We start from the raw sequence: 24,029 nt of genomic DNA, 5'->3' as shown, positions 1-24,029 counted from the left end.
AACTTTCTCTTTGCTGTGGGCTTTGCACATACCTATTCCCCATAATATCTAGAACTTGGACTATTAGGTTGAATACCTATGAGTGGAGGCTGTAAAATTTGGAAGACTCTGTATTCACTGCCCAGGAGGAATGTGATATCTGAAGGTCTGGCTACAGAAATGTAGTCAGGGAGAGAGGAAGAGGGAAATATATTCTTAAACTATTAGCAGGTTGGTGGGGTTTTTGCCAAGTTGGCTCAATGGCTACTTGGAATTCTGTCTTCTATCTAATTTTTCTGAGGTTTTACCTCTGGCAAGGTAAAATATAAACCTATACATTTTTGCTTATAAACTACCTGACATTTGAAACCAAGCCATTTCTAACCACTGTTCATGACATTTAACAGTCCTGGCTGTGTAGATTGCAACACAAAAATCCAAACATGGTATGAATGGGGGATATGAACTAAATAGGAAGCCAATCTACCTCTTGCAACTGCAAAGTAAGTTTTTAATCCTATCCATTGCTTGCCTATTTCATACTTATTGCCCTATAGACTAATCAGACTAAGTGACATACCATATAACTTCCCTTTACCACTGGAAAAATGTATAAAAGTTAGGAATTTCCATTTTCTTTGTGATTATGTAAAGGGACTCTCTCCTTTATCTCTACCTCAACCCATTATGCTGTATATGTTTTCTATTTTTCCTACTCTGCCACTTTGTAGTATCTCTCCAAATGACTTTTTTTACCCATATTGTTGAAATATCCCCCATCCTTCCTCCTCTCCCACTGATACATTCTGTCACTCATAATTGCTCTCCCAACTCAAAATCTGACCAGGCCCTACCCACACCGCATAGATCCAAGTTTTTTCTTCTAATGAAGATCATTTTGAAGAGTAATTAGCTTCATTTTCTTGTCCAAAAGAACCTAGGTGGTTATTTTTGTTTGTTTTGTCGATTTGTTTTTGATTTTTGCTAACACTGTATTTGTACTACGTTTTATCCATTCTTTTAGGAATCAAAGTCCCTGGAACTCTGTGTGAAGCTATGTAAAATCTCCCTACTTTTCTGTTGGTGTAGAGAGATACCTGTATGTTACATTTCCTTTTCTTGATAAGCAGGTGAATTTTGACGCCAAGTAGGGATTTTGAGCTGGAAACTATAGGCAGAGGATAGGCTATGTGGATTTCTTTCAGGACTATATTGTAAAATGATTGGTGCAAGCACTAGGTTAATGTGTGTCCACTTCTACTCATGGTATGAATGTTTACTCAGTTATTTATTGGTCCATTCTTCCATTCTTACTAATTATCTAACATTCTCACATAAGGAACTGATCTGTAAACAGACATTCATTTGTTATTGCTATTTATGGAAGCAATCAGGAACCTCCTACTGTACTGGGTAGCTGATAATAGACTTTTAACTCACAAAACAAAAAGGCTTTCTTTTCAGGATATGTGTTATTACAAATGTTTTTTTTTTTTATATTTTCAACCCTTATCCCAGTACTAAATTGATTTAATAGTGTATGTGTGTGTGTTTGTGTTTGTGTGTGTGTGTGTGTGTGTGTGTGTGTGTGTGTGTGGTGTACTTGCTCGAGAATAGACAAGCGTGGTTGAGTTTTGAGGGAACAAAATGGTGTGAAGTAATTATGTATTCACAGTACTCATACATGGGATTGTTAAGAAAAATAAATTAAAAATTGATAACATTTTCGAGTGAGAATTTTGGAACACTTTATTTTTTGATCATAATTTTCACAATTTTGAAGGATGAGTCTTAGATGATATTCGCTGTTTTAATCTTGGAAAGTGTTCACAATTATCTACATCTGGGAGCTTTGTGGTTGTTTTAGCATAACAGGGAACATACTTTCTCACAAAACTTTTGGATGGTGTCATGGCTATATTGCAAAGGGACATACTCTTAGCTTCTTCTTGCTGAGATTCATGGTTTGCAGCAGCTGACAGATAATACTTTTCAAGATTAAGGATATGCTCAATTGCTTTTTCTACATTATCAGGGAGCCCAGTCACTGTGATATTAGGATTATAAGACCCTTTTGGAGGTGAACGTATATCTACTTGGTATTGATCCATGATTTTATTGATGGTTTTTCCACGGAATCCGAAAACATTGCTACGAACCTGCTGGTTTAGTGTGATTTCTTTAGAAATTGTTTTTTCAATTTTATGTAACACTCTCATTATTGCATCTCGAGCAGCTAGAGTGTTCTCTTTATAACCAGTAATAGTGATTTGGTCTTGCACCTCATGGCTTCCTTTCTTTGGAAAACGGACAGTAACATCATGTTCTGTGCAAATTTGAGTAATAAGCAAGCCCTTATGACCAGTGATCTTAGCTCGATATTTAGAATCTAGGTTGAACATTAACTTAAAATTTCTTAGGGTCCGATCTTCTATTTCCATTTGTAAAGCCTTGACCCGCTTTTGTAATTTCATTTTGGCTTGTTCCACATTTGCTGCAAGACCCATAATAGATATGATATCAGAATTTTTTCCAGGTTGTGGTGGCTGCATATGAACTTCAAATTCCTTTACTAGTTTACGTAAACCACTTCCCTTGTGCCCAATGATATATGGATGTAGGTGAAGGGGCACATGAACTTCAGCAGTGACAGGAATTATAGATGCTAGAGCTTCAGTAGCTGCCTTGCAATTTTCCACTTGGCCTGAGATAAATATGGTGTCACTTTTCCTTGGGGAATTAGGAGCAAGGTCCTTAGCAGGCTTTTTCCACTTTTCTTTTCCTTTTTCCTGAGTAGCTAGATCCATATTTATGGCTGGCTTCTCTATATCTGGAAATTTGATTTCAACTTTATAATCCCTAGCAATTTGTTGGATTCGTGAAGTTATTGGTCCCATGATAAAAGGTTGGAAATTCTGTGGTATAACATATCGTGTTGTCACTTGGGAGCCCAAAGGCTCAAAAATTGCCTTAATGTGTTTCTTTGCTGCTTCAACGCAAGGTTTTGCACCTTTTATTGTGACTTTTGTATTCTGTCTCCCTGCATAAGAAAATGTAATAACTACACCACCATACTCTTCTGTCATTTCTTTTAAAAGCTGCCCCCTCCGCATGACAAAATAATGGTGAAATCTACGGTTTATTAGTATGGAATCATCCACTTCATTCTCAAAGTCTTTAACTAAATCCTCTAGTCGTTTTTGCACCTCTTTAACAGATTCCTCACTCCCTGTAATTGTGAGGGATTCTTGATCCTTATTCGTATGATTAGGGAAAAGGACACATGTCCCGGTCTCATCACAGATTTGGGAAATATTACCTCCATTTTTATTCACAAGGAACTGATGGTATTGTGATTTGACACGAATTTTCTCAGAGTAATTCTTGGCTTGCTCTTCTTCTGCAAGTTTTAGAAGCTTTGCTTTGGCCTTTTCAACACTTTCAACAGAGCCCATGATAATTACTTTATTCAGGCTTGACTTGTTTTTTGGAAAATGCAGATGGATCTTCCCACATTCTTCTATGATTGAATTTAATAAACATTCTTTGGGATTATTCAAATATTTGTATAGATTAGTAGGAATTGTAATTTCCTCCTCTGCAGTATCAGCTATCTCTTGCTGAATTGAAAGTATCCAGTTACGTGCAATTTCACAATTTTCTGGATATCCAGTAATGATAAACTCTTCTGAATTGCAGTTTTCTGGTGGAAAACTAATCTTGGTGTTGGTTGTTTCAGAGATTTTTTTAATGTTTGAAGCTCCTTTTCCAATTAACCTTTTGTGAAGCTTTTTTATGATAGAAATACTTATAGAATAATTATTTTCTTTAATATCTGTTAACATATTCTCCAAATACTGTGCACACTTCTCTGATTCATATCTTGGCCCTATCAGTTGAACAATATCACTTTTCTCTGCAGGATGTGGAAAATTGAGTATAACATCTGGGAATTTCTTACAAATTTCACGAACTCTTTCACCTTTTTGCCCAATAAGTATGTGGTGAAATTGGTGTTTGATGATTATGTCCTGGCTGTATTCTTCTTCCAAGTTATTAGCCAGATCAAGGAGTTCTTTTTTGGCCTGTTGGACACCCAGAGATTCTCCTTCAATTCGAATTGTGTGGTTCAATTCATTTTCAGGAACCATTGTGATAGAGACTTGGTTCCTCTCTGCAATTTTATTTAGGATAGCTCCATTATTCCCTGTCAGGTACTTGTGAAATTTACTATCACCATTTATCTCAGTATATTCCATTCTACTGATTAGGTCCTTGACAATGATGTCAAATTTTTCTTGAGCATAATTTACATCATCTATTGGTCCTTTCAGCGTTATTTTATCTTTAGCTGTAAAGTGTATTTGAACCTTTGGCACACACTCTGATATCTCAGCTATTTTCTCACCTTTCTTACCAATAATAAACCTGTGTAACCAAGAAGGAGCAAAGATTGAAGAAACAATATAATCATCATCATTGCCATGAACTTCATTAAATATTTCCCCAGAACTGTCAGGCTCACTGTGTTGTGTCATAGAATCTGATATGCTTTCTGATGGTGATTGTCCTGTTGAATCTTCACTTGTTTCTAGGATCTCTTCCAGAAAATTTCTTTTGAGGCTTCTGGTATAATTGCCTTGAAACTTCATCATCATACCCTCAGTTATAGTACTGGACTTCTCAGTCATATCATTTTTATGACAACGTGTCTGATCCACGTTCAGTTGTCTCTCATTAATATCTACATCTGTCTCATTGGCACTAGAGAGTTGAAAAGGGACATGTTCCTCTGTTTCTTGGAAAATGTCACTTGCTTGAAGGTATGGCTTACCAATTCGGGGATTAAATGCTTTTTCCATTTCTAATATCTGGATATCACTCTTACTATTTCTGTCAGATGTAGATAGGCTTCCATCTGAAGACTTCATCTTTGTAAGATTTGTGTCAACAGTATTTATATAATGGCTATGATTATGTGGACTTATGATCTGAGCATTTATTTCAGCTTCTTGCTCCGTATCTTGTGATTTATCACCAGTCTGGTCTAGAAAAAAGCAATGTTCTTGTTTGGAAATGAGAGTTAAAGGTAAATATTTTTCTTGACACCATTTCAAAATTTCATTCTCAGCATTTGTGACAGCTTCTGAGTTGCCAAACACTGTCACATAAAGACCTTGGTCTTTGATGAAAGATGATTCTAAGTTGACACCAGTGTTTTCCATGATATGTGCATAAAACTTTGCTAATGTACCTTCACCAAATTGAGTCAAATAATTTTCTTTTTCTAGTAATACATGAAAAACCTGAGTGAGGGTTGAAATTTCCCCAGCCTTAAAAATATTAATGCTTGATGATTCTGCAGTTTCTTCAGGATTTTCTGAAAAGTTTATTTTCTTTGGGTGTTCAGTGACTTCTTTGTTATATCTGGACATATGTACCACATCATTTGAACTTTTATAATGATTTTCTTTTTGAACAGACATGTTTTGGTATGAAGCAGAATTTCTTTTGGAATTCATTGTTGATTTTTGAGAAGATTCAATTCAGATGTGTTGCAGATAAAATGTCAATAGCAAAACCACAAATATTTCCTGTAGCTGCCTCCTTGCATATTACTGTATGGGAAAAACGAACTCTTTAAGGATGCTACCTCTTTCTAAATTAACTTATAGACTCAAGATAAAAGATTGCATTCTAATAGTTATACATTTTTATTTGACAAGATGCTCAAAATTCAACTATTAATCTATACTTATTATCTTGAGAGTACATGGAATGCTTGAATTATAAGAGTTATGAGGAAACTGCCACCACTGTTTTCCAAAGGAAAGTCTGATTTATTTATATTCACTAGAAATAACCTTTATTTTTCTAATTCAGCATCATTATTTTTTACCAGTACCCCAAACAGCACAGTTGAATACCAATAATCATATGGAAAATTTTAAGTCTCTAAGAAGGTATTACAATTTCCAGAATTTTTAGTTTTCTTTTTTTTATTGAGTAATAACTTAAAAATTCATACATTTCCTGTACATAATTAAATATTTTATTTGTTTTAGCAGACTTGGGGTTCTGTGCAACTCACATTCACTACATTTCTATCACCCTATAGAGATCCCTGAAGCTCACTTGCAGACAACTTCCATTTCTACCATCACACTCAGGAAAAGAAAAGAATATTTTTAATCTGTATGCTTACTTGATATGGAAATTTTATAAAAATGCATAGACTGCACATCCAGTTGAACCTCAATTCATTGATTGAGTATAATATTGATTCCTGTGCAACAAATTCTTAAATGTATCTACATGCTTTCTATGATTGGTGAGATTCAATCATGTTAAACCATAAGGCAATTTATCCATTCTGATTACTGAACCAATCTATTTCTATTAAAATTAGTCATAAAAACTGTTCTGATATAATTTCCTTTTTTAGGACCACTTCAACTACTAGAATTTTATACACAACAAGGTACTACTGCCTGTTGTGTCAAACTCAGGGACCATTTTTCTTTCTACAACCTTCCCCTATGTGATGTAGTTTAGGTTTAAATATCACCAACACTGCTACCAAATGAACAATCTCACCCCTGACCTGGAATGTTTATCCATGGAAGCTATTCATTATCCCTATTGTCCTTTTAAAATCCATGCAACAGATTCTTAATTGTATCCACATGTTTTCTATTCCTGTACTATTCTGGTTGTATATTTTTATTTATTAAGAAATTTTAGGAGGCTTGAGAGATGGTACAATAGTGTAAAGAGGAATGAGGTTGACTCCTAGTACTAATGTCATCAGGTCATATCTGTCTATGACTCTATATCCAGTGAATCTGAGACATTTTATGGAGCCTAGGGGCACACGCTCTCCCATGTATATGTATCTGCAGCCAGTCAAAGACATATACTAATAATTAAAAATAAAACAAATCTTTTTTAAAAAGACTTAAATCAAATGTTCTCTCACACATTTTTTCGTTTGTTTGTTTTTATTGGTTATTTTATTTACTTACATTTAAAATGTTATCACCCTTCCCAGTTAAATCCCATCCCCTTCTCTGTAACCACTGATTCTACGACGGTGCTCCCTACCTACCTATCCCATCTGAACTCAGCACCGTAGCATTCCTATGCTGGGTCTTCACTGGATCATCAAGCCTCCACAGCATCAGGGGCTTCCCTCCCACTGATGCCAGATAAGGTCATCCTCTGCTACATATGCGGCTGGAGCCATGGGTCCCTCCACATGTACTCTTTGGTTGGTGGTTTACTCCCTGGGAGATTTGCGGTTCTTGTTGATGGATATTGCTGTTTTTTTTTCCTTTGGGGTTGCTAACCCCTTCACTTCCTTCAGTCTTTCCCCTAACTCCTCCAATGGGGTCAGGGTTTTCAAGACTATTAAATGAGAACAATCTGAAGTGAATATCAATGGACTTGGACGCAACACTAGAGCAATTCTTACAATTGTGAATTCTTAATAAAGTAAATTTAAAATATTGAATATTATTTGTCATATAATATTCTCTAGAATGTGGATCACAAAACAGAAGTCTTAAGAATTCTCTCCATTTCCTTAATATGAAATTAAGGGGTTCCCTACCTACCTATCCCCTATCTACCTATCATCTATGTTTCTATAAGGAAGGGGATTTTACATGCTAAATGACACTGTGAAAATATTTCTTCTGTTGTATAGAGTTGTCATTTAATACAGTTTAGTGAATAATGATGGTTTCATTCTAGAATATTATAGGTCATATTTGTAAATCAGTAACAGTTTCTAAATATTCTTAGCAATTATTTGCAAATACATATATCTATATTTTATAAATTATAATTTAATTTTATATAAATTAAAATTTGCTAATATTCCTCATTTATTTTCATAAAATACTTTGTTGTAAATAACTTGTAAATAAAAATGTCACACAGCTAAGATAAATCTGTATATCTCAGTGCATTTCTATACAGTGAGAAGAGATGCTCTGATTTTGTGAAACTTTGCTTTACATTTTACAACTTTACAATCAATTATATTTTTATGATTTTATCTATCCTCCAAACCCCTCTTTAAAATATATGACTAAGCTAAAAGTAAATTAGGTCTTTCCTTATGACCTAATGTTAACTTTCTGTTCTCCTTTCTACATGTTATGTTATAACTACATTTACATTTACTCATGTTATATACTATAGCCTAAGATTCTAAATGAGAGAGAACATGTATTTGTGGAATTTGAGATTGGGTGATCTTATTTAATATTATACATTCTAAGTCAATACAATTTTCTTCAAATTTGGTGGAAATGATACTCCACGTAATTTACTTCCCTTACCAAATATTATGTCTGCAGTTGGTGATAATTTCTCTATTTTAAAATAACTAATTCTACTTTAATTTAGAATATCTAACCATCTATCCACTGTACACAGAAACTCATTTTGAAATATTATGTCTGAGATCCTCTTTGAGCAGTTAGTTATCTAATCATGTCAAACATTCTTCATTGTTGAAATTAGTTTCGAACAAACTGATACAATATTAGTTTTCATAAAAGCTTGCCATGTTCTAGCCTACCTTTTCTTCTTGTCCAGTTTATAGGCTTCTGCTTGATGATAAATCTCTGAGAGCACAGACTTAGCTCACAGGGCTCTATAATAATTAGAGATGAAAACTTCATGGAACTGGTGACTGGCCTCAATGTGAATGGCAAAGCTGAAAAGACAACGAGAATTTTTCAGTTGGTTGAAATGTAGAATGATACAGTATTTAAAATGTGATGTTGTCTAAAATCAATATCAGGGATGGAAATAAATACTTTAGGCAACTTATTCTAAAATAGCAGGATTGAATGATATCGCCTGAGGACGACCCCCCCCCCACCTTCCTTGTAGAACATCATTTTAAGAAGGAGGAAACTATCATAATTACTTCATCTTACAATTTTAACTGTGACAATTGACAAAATTTAAAAATCAAAATATCATGCAAAACAATGGAAGGTTTGGGTATAAGGGTCTTTTTGAGGACAACTATGGAAAATGAATTTGTCACTGGTGAAGCGTGACTATTTCATATATTTTAAACTGTTCCTCGAATATCTTTTGTTTTCTGCCCAATTTTTGGTCTAAGAAATTTATTTGACATTCCAAAGTGTACAATATACATAAAATTATTCTTTAGCAGAGCCTTTCTGTGAAGAATAAAGACATACTCTTGTCTCCTCAAAAGTAAATACATATAAGCCTGTTAATCATCTGGGTCAGAAAACAATGTCAAAAACCCATCTTTTCCAAAATTAAGAAGCAATGACTCTATCTCAGCATATGGGTTGACACAATGAACTCTCTGTACACTCTCACCTAGTCACTTCATGAGAGCGTGTTTTACACAATGGTTCCTTTCAACACTGATCAGTCACAATCCTTAAGGGTCTCACACTTTACTCTGAAATCAACTCAATCTTATCTTAATGTGTATCTTCTTTCCATATTCTTCTGCACTATAATCTGTGTGTCTCCTTTAAATTCATTCAAAAGAGCTCACACAGACCAGAGAGCTGATACAAGGCTAGAGTCATATTCTTGTAACAAAAATATGTCAAAATAGCTTAATTTGTACGTTAATTTAGATCAAATAAAAGGCTTCCCTTCTATATATTGCTCAAAATACATAAAAAATTTAGATAATCCTAAGAATACTAATTTACATATTAATATCAATATCTTTTCAAGAAATGTTCCTGGAACAAAATATATAAAGGATCATTCTTAAATATCATCCTGAGTGAGGTAATCCAATCACAGAAAAACACACATGGTATGCACTCATTGATAAGTGGCTATTAGCCCAAATGCTTGAATTACCCTAGATGCCTAGAACAAATGAAACTCAAGACGGATGATCAAAATGTGAATGCTTCACTCCTTCTTTAAAAGGGGAACAAGAATACCCTTGGCAGGGAAGAGAGAGGCAAAGATTAAAACAGAGACTGAAGGAACACCCATTCAGAGCCTGCCCCACATGTGGCCCATACATATACAGCCATCCAATTAGACAAGATGGATGAAGCAAAGAAGTGCAGGCCGACAGGAGCCGGATGTAGATCGCTCCTGAGAGACACAGCCAGAATACAGCAAATACAGAGGCGAATGCCAGCAGCAAACCACTGAACTGAGAACGGGACCCCCGTTGAAGGAATCAGAGAAAGAAGTGGAAGAGCTTGAAGGAGCTCGAGACCCCTTATGAACAACAATGCCAAGCAACCAGAGCTTCCAGGGACTAAGCCACTACCTAAAGACTATACATGGACTGACCCTGGTCTCTGACCTCGTAGGTAGCAATGAATATTCTAGTAAGATCACTGGTGGAAGGGGAAGCCCTTGGTCCTGCTAAGACTGAACCCCCCAGTGAACGTGATTGTTGGGGGGAGGGCGGCAATGGGGGGAGGATGGGGAAGGGAACACCCATAGAGAAGGGGAGGGGGAGGGATTAAGGGAATGTTTGCCTGGAAGCCAGGAAAGGGAACAACACTCGAAATGTAAATAAGAAATACTCAAGTTAATTAAAAAAAAAAAGCATCATTCTTGGTAGCATTGGTAGGTGAAGGTGATATGTGTGTGTGTGTGTGTGTGTGTGTGTGTATGTTGGTTTATATGTAGTTTGTTGTTCATATATAGTGTTTTATATATTTTGTGATATGTATTCTGATGTGCATTCACAAATTTGGTCAGAAATATTTTAAACCTTGATAATATGAAATAAACATACCATAAGAAATTATGCTACTATATAATTGATTAAGGGAAAAATTATATATATATATATATATATATATATATATATATATATATATATATCTTTAGTAGAATTCCTGGGAAGAAGTAGTTTAAACAATTCAGATTTATTTGCAAAATTAAAACTATTTGCTTTCAAATTCACATGAAAGCTAACTTAGCTTTATCTATTAGACCTGAGGAGGTAAAAGATCATTTTTAACAAAATAGCATATGTATGTGTGTGTGTGTGTGTGTGTGTGTGTGTGTGTGTGTGTGTGTGTGTGTCTGTGTGTGTGTGTGTGTTTAGATGTCCTCTGGGGTCCAGAAAATCATTGTTTAATCTTCTGAAACTATGATTATAGCCGTTTGAGAACCATTTGAGAACTTCGGACTTGTACAGTGCGAACTGAACGCTGATTCTATGTAAAAGCAGCAAGTCTTTTTAACTGCTACACCCTCTCTCAGTATTTTTAAATGCTATGGTTTAGCAATTAGAATAAAGGTTATACATACACAAATTTTGTCTGAAATATTTCAACATTTTTTTGCCTGACAATAAAAATTGACTTGGTTGTGTGAAAATAATTAATATATTATTTTAAACATTAATTTATTATAAGTGTGCATTATGTAATTGTGCATATGTGCATATAATTTAAAATTTATTCATAACCACTATCTTTTGTTAAGATATATAATCATTGTCTTGCATGTATATATGTATATGTGAATATATGTATGTAGTAGCATCTTGTCTATGCATGTTTTTCTACTACATGATGAAATAATTATGAGACAGGTTCAAGGCAGCACTCATATATTCTGAATGGTGCTTTCAAGCTTATTTAATTTATTATAATTTCTTTGATTCTGTAGAGAAAAATAGGAAATAGAGAATGACATTACATAGAATAACATTACATAATAATGCTTTTAAAAAGGTGGTGTCAACAGAAGATTGAAAGTCTTCCCCTATACTGGCTACCTGCGAGAATGCATCAAAACCAGAAAAGTATAAATAGTGAAATAACCCATAAATTTCACAGAGGTACCTAACTCTCCCTCCCATTTGGCCCAGCTCTTTAACAACCTCTTGCTTTTCTTTCTCTTCTTTAATAACCTATCTCATTTCCTAAAATTATGCACACATCTCTATACATTTAATTCTTAAGAAACACAAGTCAGAAACACTTTAGCAGGTACCCTCTTGGGACCCAAATCTTTCCCTTAAATCTGAAGAGCAAGCTAGTAGATAAACATGAAATGATGCTGAAGTCTTCTTTTGTCTTTCAGAAGAGGAGCCAAGGTATTACTGTTCCTTCTTTCCTTGGTCTTGGAAACTATGGACAGATTTGTTCATATCATATGAAAAACAACTTCACCATTTCTCTTTCCTTTTCTTTCTGAGCAATGCCATATGCTATGGCCATTTTTGAGGGCCAAGAATGTGCCTGGGAATCTCTCTCTCTCTCTCTCTCTCTCTCTCTCTCTCTCTCTCTCTCTTTCTCTCTCTTTCTCTCTCTCTCTCATTTTTCAATAAAGGTAGCTTAATTTATGTTTATGTCAACACAAGAAAGTATATGTGTTGTGTATGCAAGGAAGAGGCTTCTAAGTTAAGACTTATATTTATGGACCAAAGCTACTGGTAGTATTTGATACTTAGTCTGTGATATACAAATGATGACTTATGTTCTGAAAATAAATTGGTCTAAGTTATCATGATACTGTTGCCTTGACAAATATCCACAAGATCTGCCCAGATCACAACTCTTGTTATTAATCAAGACAGTAGTAGTCACCAGATTAGCTAATATGGTAATGATAAGACTACACAAGATCCCCAAAGCCACTGGATCCTTAGAAGATCTTTCTGTACCTAGACATTCCTGCATCAACTGAATTTATGTGTGTACAACGAATTTTCACTTATCTATTTCTTTGCTTCTTCCTTTCATCTTCCCAGACACTGATCTGGAGTGGATGATAAGAATGGCTCACTGAGGAACCTCGCATATCCCGGTCCACAGCTCCCTGCTCCCAAACCCTGTGGGAGAGAGAGCTCATCGCCCAAACAGGTGGGCACTCCTGAGATTGCAGGGCAGGAAAGACCTCCATTACTGCCCACCCTGGCCCACATCCCTGGCCCAAGAGGAAGCTGTATAGGGCCTCTGGGAACAGGAAGAAAGGGGCACGCAAGCTGCAGGAACATTGCTGTTCAGACTGTGCCCGGATCTGAAGGGACCTGGTAAAACAGCTCCCAGTACCCAAATCCTGTGGGAGACAGAGCTTCACATTCAGAGGGGCAGACACACCTGGGAAGCTATAGGATACTACTCTGTGACCACATTTCTGACATGTCCTCACAGCACAGCAGGGTCAGTGGGGGATAGTTTAAAATCTTTGTTCATTCAAAATGTAAATAAGAAATTCCAATTTAATACAGATGAGGAAAAAAAAAACCACCACCACCACCAACAACAACAACAACAAACCAAGATACTGTTTTAAAACTGTAACCATTCAAATCCTGATATGTCTTTTATGGTATATGTAACTGTGGAAAGCCCATTTTCAAACAGAAAAAAATAGACATCAGAATTCATATGAAATATCTTTCCTCAGTCTAAAAAGCTATGTCTAACCAGAGTAGTAGTCAGTTCACCCAAAGTGCCAGATGAAAGGAAATCCATTTTTACAAGTGATGCTTAAAGTGGAGACTCCTATAAATACAACCCTTTTCTGTATTTACAATACTCTATTCAAGGAAAGATGTATTGGGAACCATGGAGCAATTCAAGTCCAGGTCTTGTTTTAAAAATATAGCCTTAAATAACACAAGGAGATGCATAGAACTGAATATGATGACACATCTTGATTCATTAGCAACTTCGAGACCTTTAGCTTATGAATTTGCATAAAACACTTTTCTGTTATACCACTTGATTGTACCTCTAAGGGGGATAAGGTAACAGAAAAATTTGGGAAGAAACTAAAAAGGATATAGATGGGATAATGTCAAAAGCATTATGTCTGTCTTCATAGTAATCAAAATCTTCAAGACCAGAACTCCTGGATTGAGTGATAATCATAGGTTAATATTAGAAAGCCTAACTAAATAAAATGTATTAAGGAACTTGTTACCTTTGACAGGATCAGAAATTTCACTCAACGTGAATTAATTCTTGCTTTATATCTCAACATGCTAGTTGAAGTTCACCAACTTGATTCCTTTATTGCCAGAAGAAGCTCTTTAGTATTGATAATAGCCAATAAGTCCTGGACATACAAAGATGGCTTCAGAAATTATAGATTAATCCTTAGATCCCTCAGATTTTTTCTATTGAACACCAAAATCTTGTAGTTCAACAAGCAATAACTTGAGGATGAGCAATGGGAACAAAAGAGAAGAAATATAGAAACCCAGATGGTTGTGTTCAGATTATGTTATTTCTTGAGTAACATATTGGTCCAGCTTAAATACCAGCGTATCTGTGGTAGTCTTCAGTGATCAAAAGGAAAAGCCCATGTACCTTTCAGTGGAAGGGCTCAGAAATAGCTACAGTGTACTTATATATAATAAATAAATACATCTTCATGTATATAAAAGAAGGTCTCAGACAAGCACCAGGGTCAAGAACCATATAGTATTGCTGACTAGTCAATGTTCTATGAGTCATTGCACTGGGATATATATGAATTGTGCCTCTTCTCAGTATAGAGGGGTCAGTTCCAATATCACAGCTACCTTGTAAGAGTAATAATACCTGGGGATGAAGTTGACTCCATTTCCTGAAATCTTCATCTTTACTGAAGAACTTTTGATTACTTTAGATGTATCATGTAAGGAGATTAATCTATTTATTGATACTGAGACATTTATTTGATCTAGCTCTTTTTCTGGAAATCTATCCTTCTAGTCTATAGATAAAATTAGCTTGGTACCCAAAGACAATACTTTACTCTACAAGTAATGTGTAAATTTGTAGACCAGGTTTTTATTCATCTAATCCTGATCGTCTGTCAATGTCCATTTCCTCAGTTGAGATGAGATTTGTTCAGCTGCTCAATAGAATTCTAGAAATTCTGTAATGTATCTAAAGCTATGATCTCTTTCGCTTTTGAAGTACACAAAGAAATTCTAACAATTCTAGAATTGTCTTGACCTTTGATGAAAGAAATTTTTTCAAGGTTGTATTGAACATCTCCATAGATGTCAAAACACAAGAACTCGACACCTAGCTTCACATACCCAATATAAAATCAGAAGCTTCAAACATAGTGAAGAGTTAAAAGATAATATCTATATCTGTGAATTGATGGAAGATCTGAAAGTTCTCTTCAAAACTAGTGTATATTGTCTTAAGTGTTCTAAAACAGTCTGTGATCCAGTATCTCTTCTAGAATCCTAGACCAATGCAGGGCAGTTTAGGTGTTCTAGGCAAAATGAAATATTTTATTTTGCTTTTATTTGTTCTTCCTTTTGCTACAGGAATAAGCAATCTGTTTGCACGTATTGCAATGAAGATATATAATCTCAACAACTCATTTCATTGATGGCTTTGTCCTAAAATGTAACAACTGCAAGCAATCCTTTAGAGGATTCTGACAGTACAAATTAAATGACCCACATTAAGGCAATATACGCCATTTGAAGTATGTTACATAGAGTGAAATCACCAGTTGAGGATGGGAGAGAAGCCTGAGGTTTAAATACCAAAATTGGAAGACCGTTCCTTCAGGACATTTATTTGAACTAAAGAGCTACATGAGTGTCTTTGAACAACTCAGTTTCTAAGTATTTTCCTTATATTGTTAGGACTGGCATATTGCTTATAGGGATTCTAAATGTCCAAATCCATTGGGTAGTTGATAAGGAAAGGAGAAGAAACATGCTCAGAGTAAGGGGAAGATGATATTTCAGATTATACCTCTTACATATCCCACTTTTATTATGTCCTTGGGCAATAGATAATTTATTTTTTCAGAACCTGTTCTTAATCTGTTAAAATAAACAATGATATTAGGCACAAGCCACTGGTATTCCTCTGTCAAATAATAAATTTTTATCACTAAATAATGATAGCAAAGAAGCTTAACCGTTGTCCACCATTCAACCTTCTTATGCTTATCATTCAGAATATAACCTAACAAACTTCTCACACAATAGCCACTCCTTCAATATGCAAAATTATTATTTCCTTGGAAACCAACTCTTATCTTTTAGGGATCTGGTTGCATAAATCCCTTTATAATACTGTACATCTTTTCAATATCTTTTTGTTATACACACACTTGGTCCACAGTTCCTATACTGCTATAAACCTATAGGCTATTTGTAGTAGAATCTCATTAATCCTGCTTAAATCTATGCAGTGGCAGTGGTGTGCTTTCCTCTAAGCTGTATTGAACATAGACCCACAGCTCTTTTGACTGCATTCCTTGTCACCTACATGAAGACTCCCTTCCTATCTTCTGTACCTTCCAAGCTTGATGTTATTCTTCCTTCCACAGCATGGCAGCTATCCTTTTCTCCTCCCTTTGTCCCTTGCCTGGGAATTCTGAAATTAACACCTCTGTTTTCCTGTCCAGCCATTGGCAGCAGGCAGCTTTATTTACTATTCAAAACCAACAGAGGGCAGGAATCCTTACCATCATATATATGGACATGCAGATTCTTGTACAATTTATGGACCAAATTAACATAACACAAACATTAGAGCAAACCACAACTGTCATCAGAAAGGCTTCTTTGTGAAAGAAGGGAATTTTCTATTCTAATTCCAAGACAGCAAATTCCGTGTCCATCCAACTTATCAAATTATAGTATAGTTGGGAAGTCTTTCCTAATTTTCCTTATCAATTTGGGATCCTTTCTCAAGAACTCCTAGTTACACATTTCTAATAGAAAGAAGAAAAATACAGCAGTAGATATTAGTAAACTTATAGTACTTGGCATCCTAAATACTGATAAGCCAGTTTTGTGTTAGTAGGACTGCATTGGAATAAACTGAATGGTTTTGTGTGCCCCATGGAAATTACAGCATTAGTAACATCAGTATATACACTTTTTCTGCTAAGACAGTAGATAAGGCAGACCATTGGAGTTTCTGTTGAGAAAGCTTTCACCGATTTACACAAAATTTCCTTCAGAATTGCTGGATTTAGATATTCTGGAACCAATGTGGGAGTGATTAGCATAATGTTCAATAAATATGCTACTTTTAAATTAATTTAATGAAAGTTGAACAAAGTCATATAAAATTAGAAGAGATGATTAAGGTACAGACAAATCTAAACTCTAATATTCATTATGAGTCACCTAATAGTATTTATCTCTAAATAAATGAAGAGCTTCTTATTGAGAATAATACCCACAGTGGCTCTATTATTCATGCTTCTGATTTTAGCTTATCACTCAGATTCTTGTATATTAAATCTCAGTACTCAATTAGTATGTTGTAGAATAAAACAACTTCTTAAAGTAAATGTGCTGGCCCTTCAGAGCTACCTACTTTATAACCCATACAAAACCTGATCATGAAGAGGAGAATCATCTCTATTGGTAGGAAGAATAAAAAGAAAATTCTGTGGTCTGCATTAGGCAGTGTCTATGCTCTTTCACACAGATGATTGCTTGCTTCTGTTAATGGAAAAGAGTTTTCATACTACACTGGTTTTGGCTAGACGTGAGTTAAAATAGGAAATAGGGCAGCAGAGAAAAAATCCACATATTGATGTGTAAAAAACAAGCATTTGCACCAGATGTTTGGAAGAAGATTACCATTACTTGTTGCAAATTCAACAAGGCAAAATTAAAAGAAAATAAATTAAAATACAAAAAAGGAAGAAGTCATGGTCTTCTTATCTTTCCATGTTTGGAGAGCAAATCCATGATTCCAGTTTAGGATAATTCCAAGCTAATTTGTATTTGTCTTAAATAACTATCTCATTATCTATAATAATACATTTGTTTTTGTGCAATTCATCATTGAGAAAGAAGATCCTGAAACATGCCAAAACATGTCACAAATGCTTCCCATATACATATTTGCACAAATAAGCTTAATAGCAATTTTTGTATGTTTGAAATATTTATATATTACTATTATTGTACCTGAGAGTCTATCTCATGTGCAGGCCTTGAATTTTCTTTTTAATCAAGAATGACCATGAATTTCTGATTATTCTGCCTATATCTATCAATTGATGTAATTAAAGTCATGCATCACCACAAGCAAGTAACATTAAAGCATAAGCATAATTAATGTTAGGCAATACTCTTCTTCCTGAAATTTATTGCGAGAAATATGATTATATTATGATGATGGATATCTAGTTAAAATCTGAGGACAAACATCCCTGTCTATCAGCTTTGGGCCCTATCTAATGTGTCCTTCATGAATCAGTACTTTTGCAAGTAAGAATAAGTAGTGGGAAAAAGAAGAGAAAAGATCAAATTGTTCCTCTGTAGAATTTGAAGTGCCATGGTAAATTAATGATTGCCTCTTCTACAAATCATAAGATGCATGTGTAGTAATACTCCTTGAAAAGATTAACAAATTCTTCCCCTACACATACAAGGACAGAGACTTCTTCTGATAAGGGGGAAATCCTGTTTTGCAAACTCAAGATAATTATCTAAAACCAAAAGTTTAAGTGAAACATGGTATCCTAAAGATACTTTAAGGCAGGAGAAATACTTATCTCCTTTAATGAAATATGTTCTTGTAAGATACCTAACTAGATGCTAACATTAAACTAAATGGAGAGAAACTTGAAGCAATCCCACTAAAATCAGGGACTAGACAAGGCTGCCCACTCTCTCCCTACTTATTCAAATTCAATATAGTTCTTGAAGTTCTAGCCAGAGCAATCAGACAAGAAAAGGAGGTCAAGGGGATACAGATCGGAAAAGAAGAAGTCAAAATATCACTATTTGCAGATGATATGATAGTATATTTAAGTGATCCCAAACGTTCCACCAGAGAACTACTAAAGCTGATAGACAACTTCAGCAAAGTGGCTGGGTATAAAATTAACTCAAATAAATCAGTTGCCTTCCTCTATACAAAAGAGAAACAAGCCGAGAAAGAAATTAGGGAAACCGACACCCTTCATAATAGACCCAAATAATATAAAGTACCTTGGTGTGACTTTAACAAAGCAAGTAAAAGATCTGTACAATAAGAACTTCAAGACACTGAAGAAGGAAATTGAAGAAGACCTCAGAAGATGGAAAGATCTCCCATGCTCATGGATTGGCAGGATTAATATAGTAAAAATGGCCATTTTACCAAAAGCAATCTACAGATTCAATGCAATCCCCATCAAAATACCAATCCAATTCTTCAAAGAGTTAGACAGAACAATTTGCAAATTCATCTGGAATAACAAAAAACCCAGGATAGCTAAAGCTATCCTCAACAATAAAAGGACTTAAGGGGGAATCACTATCCCTGAACTCAAGCAGTATTACAGAGCAATAGTGATAAAAACTGCATGGTATTGGTACAGAGACAGACAGATAGACCAATGGAATAGAATTGAAGACCCAGAAATGAACCCACACACCTATGGTCACTTGATTTTTGACAAAGGAGCCCAAACCATCCAATGGAAAAAAGATAGCATTTTCAGCAAATGGTGCTGGTTCAACTGGAGGGCAACATGTAGAAGAATGCAGATCGAACCATCCTTATCACCCTGTACAAAGCTTAAGTCCAAGTGGATGAAGGACCTCCACATCAAACCAGACACCCTCAAACTAATAGAAGAAAAACTAGGGAAGCATCTGGAACACATGGGCACTGGAAAAAAATTCCTAAACAAAACACCAATGGCTTACGCTCTAAGATCAAGAATCGACAAATGGGATCTCATAAAACTGCAAAGCTTCTGTAAGGCAAAGGACACTGTGGTTAGGACAAAACGACAACCAACAGACTGGGAAAAGATCTTTACCAATCCTACAACACATAGAGGCCTTATATCCAAAATATACAAAGAACTCAAGAAGTTAGACCGCAGGGAAACAAATAACCCTATTAAAAAATGGGGTTCAGAGCTAAACAAAGAATTCACAGCTGAGGAATGCCAAATGGCTGAGAAACACCTAAAGAAATGTTCAACATCTTTAGTCATAAGGGGAATGCAAATCAAAACAACCCTGAGATTTCACCTCACACCAGTGAGAATGGCTATGATCAAAAACTCAGGGGACAACAGATGCTGGTGAGGATGTGGAGAAAGAGGAACACTCCTCCATTGTTGGTGGGATTGCAGACTGGTACAACCATTCTGGAAATCAGTCTGGAGGTTCCTCAGAAAATTGGACATTGAACTGCCTGAGGATCCAGCTATACCTCTCTTGGGCATATACCCAAAAGATGCCCCAACATATAAAAAAGACATGTGCTCCACTATGTTTATTGCAGCCTTATTTATAATAGCCAGAAGCTGGAAAGAACCCAGATGCCCTTCAACAGAGGAATGGATACAGAAAATGTGGTACATCTACACAATGGAATATTACTCAGCTATCAAAAACAAAAACTTTATGAAATTCGTAGGCAAATGGTTGGAACTGGAAAATCTCATCCTGAGTGAGCTAACCCAATCACAGAAAGACATACATGGTATGCACTCATTGATAAGTGGCTATTAGCCCAAATGCTTGAATTACCCTGGATACCTAGATCAAATGAAACTCAAGACGGATGATCAAAATGTGAATGCTTCACTCCTTCTTTAAATGAGGAAAAAGAATACCCTTGGCAGGGAAGAGAGAGGCAAAGATTAAAACAGAGACTGAAGGAACACCCATTCAGAGCCTGCCCCACATGTGGCCCATACATATACAGCCACCCAATTAGACAAGATGGATGAAGCAAAGAAGTGCAGACCGACAGGAGCCGGATGTAGATCGCTCTGGAGAGACACAGCCAGAATACAGCAAATACAGAGGCGAATGCCAGCAGCAAACCACTGAACTGAGAATAGGACCCCCGTTGAAGGAATCAGAGAAAGAACTGGAAGATCTTGAAGGGGCTCGAGACCCCATATGTACAACAATGCTAAGCAGCCAGAGCTTCCAGAGACTAAGCCACTACCTAAAGACTATACATGGACTGACCCTGGACTCTGACCTCATAGATAGCAATGAATATCCTAGTAAGAGCACCAGTGGAAGGGGAAGCCCTGGGTCCTGCTAAGACTGAACCCGCAGTGAACTAGACTGGTGGGAGGAGGGCGGCAATGGGGGGAGGGTTGGGAGGGGAACACCCATAAGGAAGGGGAGGAGAGAGGGGGATGTTTGTCCGGATACCAGGAAAGGGAATATCACTCGAAATGTATATAAGAAATACTCAAGTTAATAAAAAAATATAAATAAATAAATAATAAGAAAAAAAAAGATACCTAACTAGAAATCTTAAGTGCTTAAATGCAACATAGAGGAAAAAGCAACCTAGATAGATGTCCTGAATGGTAGGATTTGTTAAAACTGAGATATAAAACATATGCACAATTACTAGAAACAAATTCAATGATGTGTACAAACACAAAGGTTAGCAGGTACACATGATGCTATGAGATATCATATATATATACATATATATATAATGTACTAATCATTTTAGAGAAGAGATACTTAAATGATTATATTAAATAAATTGGTTTTTTTTGCTTTTGTTTTTTTTTGTTTGTTTTTGGTTTTTTTATCGTGTCAAGCCAGGAAAGAAGGAGAGGAAGAGAGGAAGAGAGAGAGAGAGAGAGAGAGAGAGAGAGAGAGAGAGAGAGAGAGAGAGGAAGAGTGGAAGAGCAGAAGGAAGAGAGAGAGTCTCCTGTAGCTTTATTCACCACTTATATACCCAAGTCTCAAATAAATTGGTTTTAAAGTAGGCAATAATCATGAGAATTCTGGACAATGAAAAAATGTAACTTAAAATTTAAACGAACTGGTTTATTGATACATAGCTTTATGCACATCACTGTAAATATGGAGGAAGGAGGATTAAGTGTTCAAATTTATGCTTATTTTTGCAACAAATTCACAGGTAACATAGGTTATGTAAGACTGATCTAATTCAAAGGGCTTATGCTATTTTGTATCTAGACTTATTTATGGAGGGATATTGGGAGAAGAAAAAAGAACCATGGGGCATGGGGAAAAAGGACACAAGAGAGTAGTGTTTTATTTTTCACAATGAAAATATGCTACTAAAAGTTATGACAAATAAGATTATAACACTAATTATAAGACAACAAGTTATTAGTGAAGAGATAGTCAAATGTAATCAATAAAGTATGACACGGAAAAAAAAAGACTGATCTAATTCAGTAACTCAACAAAAACGTTGGAAATAAAGTACAACATCTTGGGATAAGGAAAAGTTAAGGTACCAGTACTTTGTAAAATACTCTGTTGCAGTAGTCAAAGGTCAAAGATAAATTGGACATTCAGTAGTGTGCAGAAAATGTTTAACTATTTCATGTAAAGTATAATATTCAGAGTACCTTAATATAGCTCTGAAATACTGATTATATGGAGGTTAAAAAGACAACTCAGAAATAATTGTAAGTTCTCTTGACTTAGTGCAAACAACAAGCAAACTACTCCCAGTACCTGGATTGGCCTAGGCTAAGATTGGGAACAAATGTCCAATTCATGAGTATAAACTTTTGATAATTAGGAACAGGAAAGGAAATAATATAACAAAATATTGGCTAATTTTAGAAAATATAGTTTTAAAGAAATAGTATCAATATTAGAGTTCATGAAGTAATGAAAAACAGTCCATTGTACTGAAGGCTATTATATTTTTAATAAATTAAAGATGATTGTTCAACAAATATGCTTTCTAAGAAGATTATTATTAGACACTCATATACTTAGAATAAATTGTTGTGAGATTTGTCAAAAAATTATCATTTGTTAAAGATAAAGTGAATCCTTTAAAAGTTCAGAAATTTTAAAGAAAAGAAAGAGACAAAACAACAAAAAGGTAAAATATCAGAGTAATCAATGGTGGTAATGAAATATATTTTATAAAAGACATCAACATTCTGATTCCATGACTAAAAGGAAAAGCAAGATAACTACATGTTTCTAATGCGTATATAGTTAAGATATTAAACTAACATTCAGTATATTCTAATATACGGGCACAAATTTCATTATTACAATGAGAAAAGAATAATTCAGAAAGAAGAATAAAAAAACATTCTTAAGAGACTTGAATATGAGACCATGGAAATTCCTCTGAAAATTAAAAGATACTTTTAGGAAGGAATAATTAAACAATGGCTCATCCCATAATTGAGTAATTATATAGAACAGAGGTCCAAACTCAAGTGTAACTTAATAGAACATTCAAATGTCAATGAAAAGTTACATAAAATTCCAAAGAAGTTTAAAAAGAAACTTGATACCTGGAAAGGATGAACTACCAGACTGGACAAAGCTGGAGCTTTCTGAATCTACATGAAGGTTCCTATGACAACTGAACTATGAGGGAGATACTTACCTCACAATACAAAAGTTAACAAAGATGGCCATTTTTCTCCAGTGTCAAAATGAGTCTGGAAAAAAAATCAGTTCTGAAGTAAAAATTTGACAGAATTTGAGAGTAAAAAGCATTTTTTAAAAGAATTTTATTCATATATTAACAGGTAAATATATTGCCTTAAAACATTTAAGATTAATTCAGAAGAGCAAATCCTATAAAGAAACAAATAGAAAAGTCTATTGAAATTATATCAACATAATATAATTAAATATATAAATGTGGAAATTCTAAGTGACAATCTCTGATAATAGTAATAATAGTAATGATGATGAGGAGGATGAGGATGTTGTTGATGATGATGAGAAAATGAAAGTATGTCTATACTCCACGATCAGCATGACTGGATTTGAAAGCATTTTGGAGATGTGCCTTTGATATAATTTCTGTAAAGATTTAAGTGTAGTGCATTTACCTACACTATATGTCAGCAGAAACATCATATGGGCTAGAGTTGAAGTCTGGGTAAAAAGGTAAAAGGGAGGAATCAAGTTGAGAAATTGCTTTTCACTTTCTCTGTTTTCTGATCAGTGCCATACCCTAAGCACCAACACCATGTGCTCTTCACCATGATGAACTGTACCTTCAATGTACAAACCAAAATAAACTAGTTCTATCTTAAGTTGCTTTTTTAATGTTATTGGGTGCAAAGAGAGTAAAGAACCTAGCAGATAAGAAAATACTGAGAAGAAGGAT

General features: G+C 35.0%; 1 protein-coding gene across 1 annotated transcript; it reads right to left on the bottom strand.

Annotated features, from left to right (window-relative positions):
• Positions 1-1,710: 1,710 nt before the first annotated feature.
• Hdlbpl2 (high density lipoprotein binding protein like 2) lies at positions 1,711-23,252 on the bottom strand. The gene is made up of 3 exons (NM_001419543.1): positions 23,200-23,252; positions 8,570-8,707; positions 1,711-5,597 (listed from the first exon to the last, which is right to left on the bottom strand). The coding sequence occupies exon 3, from the start codon at positions 5,499-5,501 to the stop codon at positions 1,749-1,751; it is 3,753 nt and encodes a 1,250-aa protein (NP_001406472.1). The 5' UTR covers positions 5,502-5,597; positions 8,570-8,707; positions 23,200-23,252; the 3' UTR covers positions 1,711-1,748.
• Positions 23,253-24,029: the final 777 nt, after the last annotated feature.

Source organism: Rattus norvegicus, chromosome X (assembly GCF_021556685.1).
Source record: "Rattus norvegicus strain SHRSP/BbbUtx chromosome X, alternate assembly SHRSP_T2T, whole genome shotgun sequence".
Classification (NCBI taxonomy): domain Eukaryota; kingdom Metazoa; phylum Chordata; class Mammalia; order Rodentia; family Muridae; genus Rattus; species Rattus norvegicus.
The sequence above is the reverse complement of the archived record's forward strand: the minus strand, read 5'-3'. Positions and strand labels throughout refer to the sequence as shown.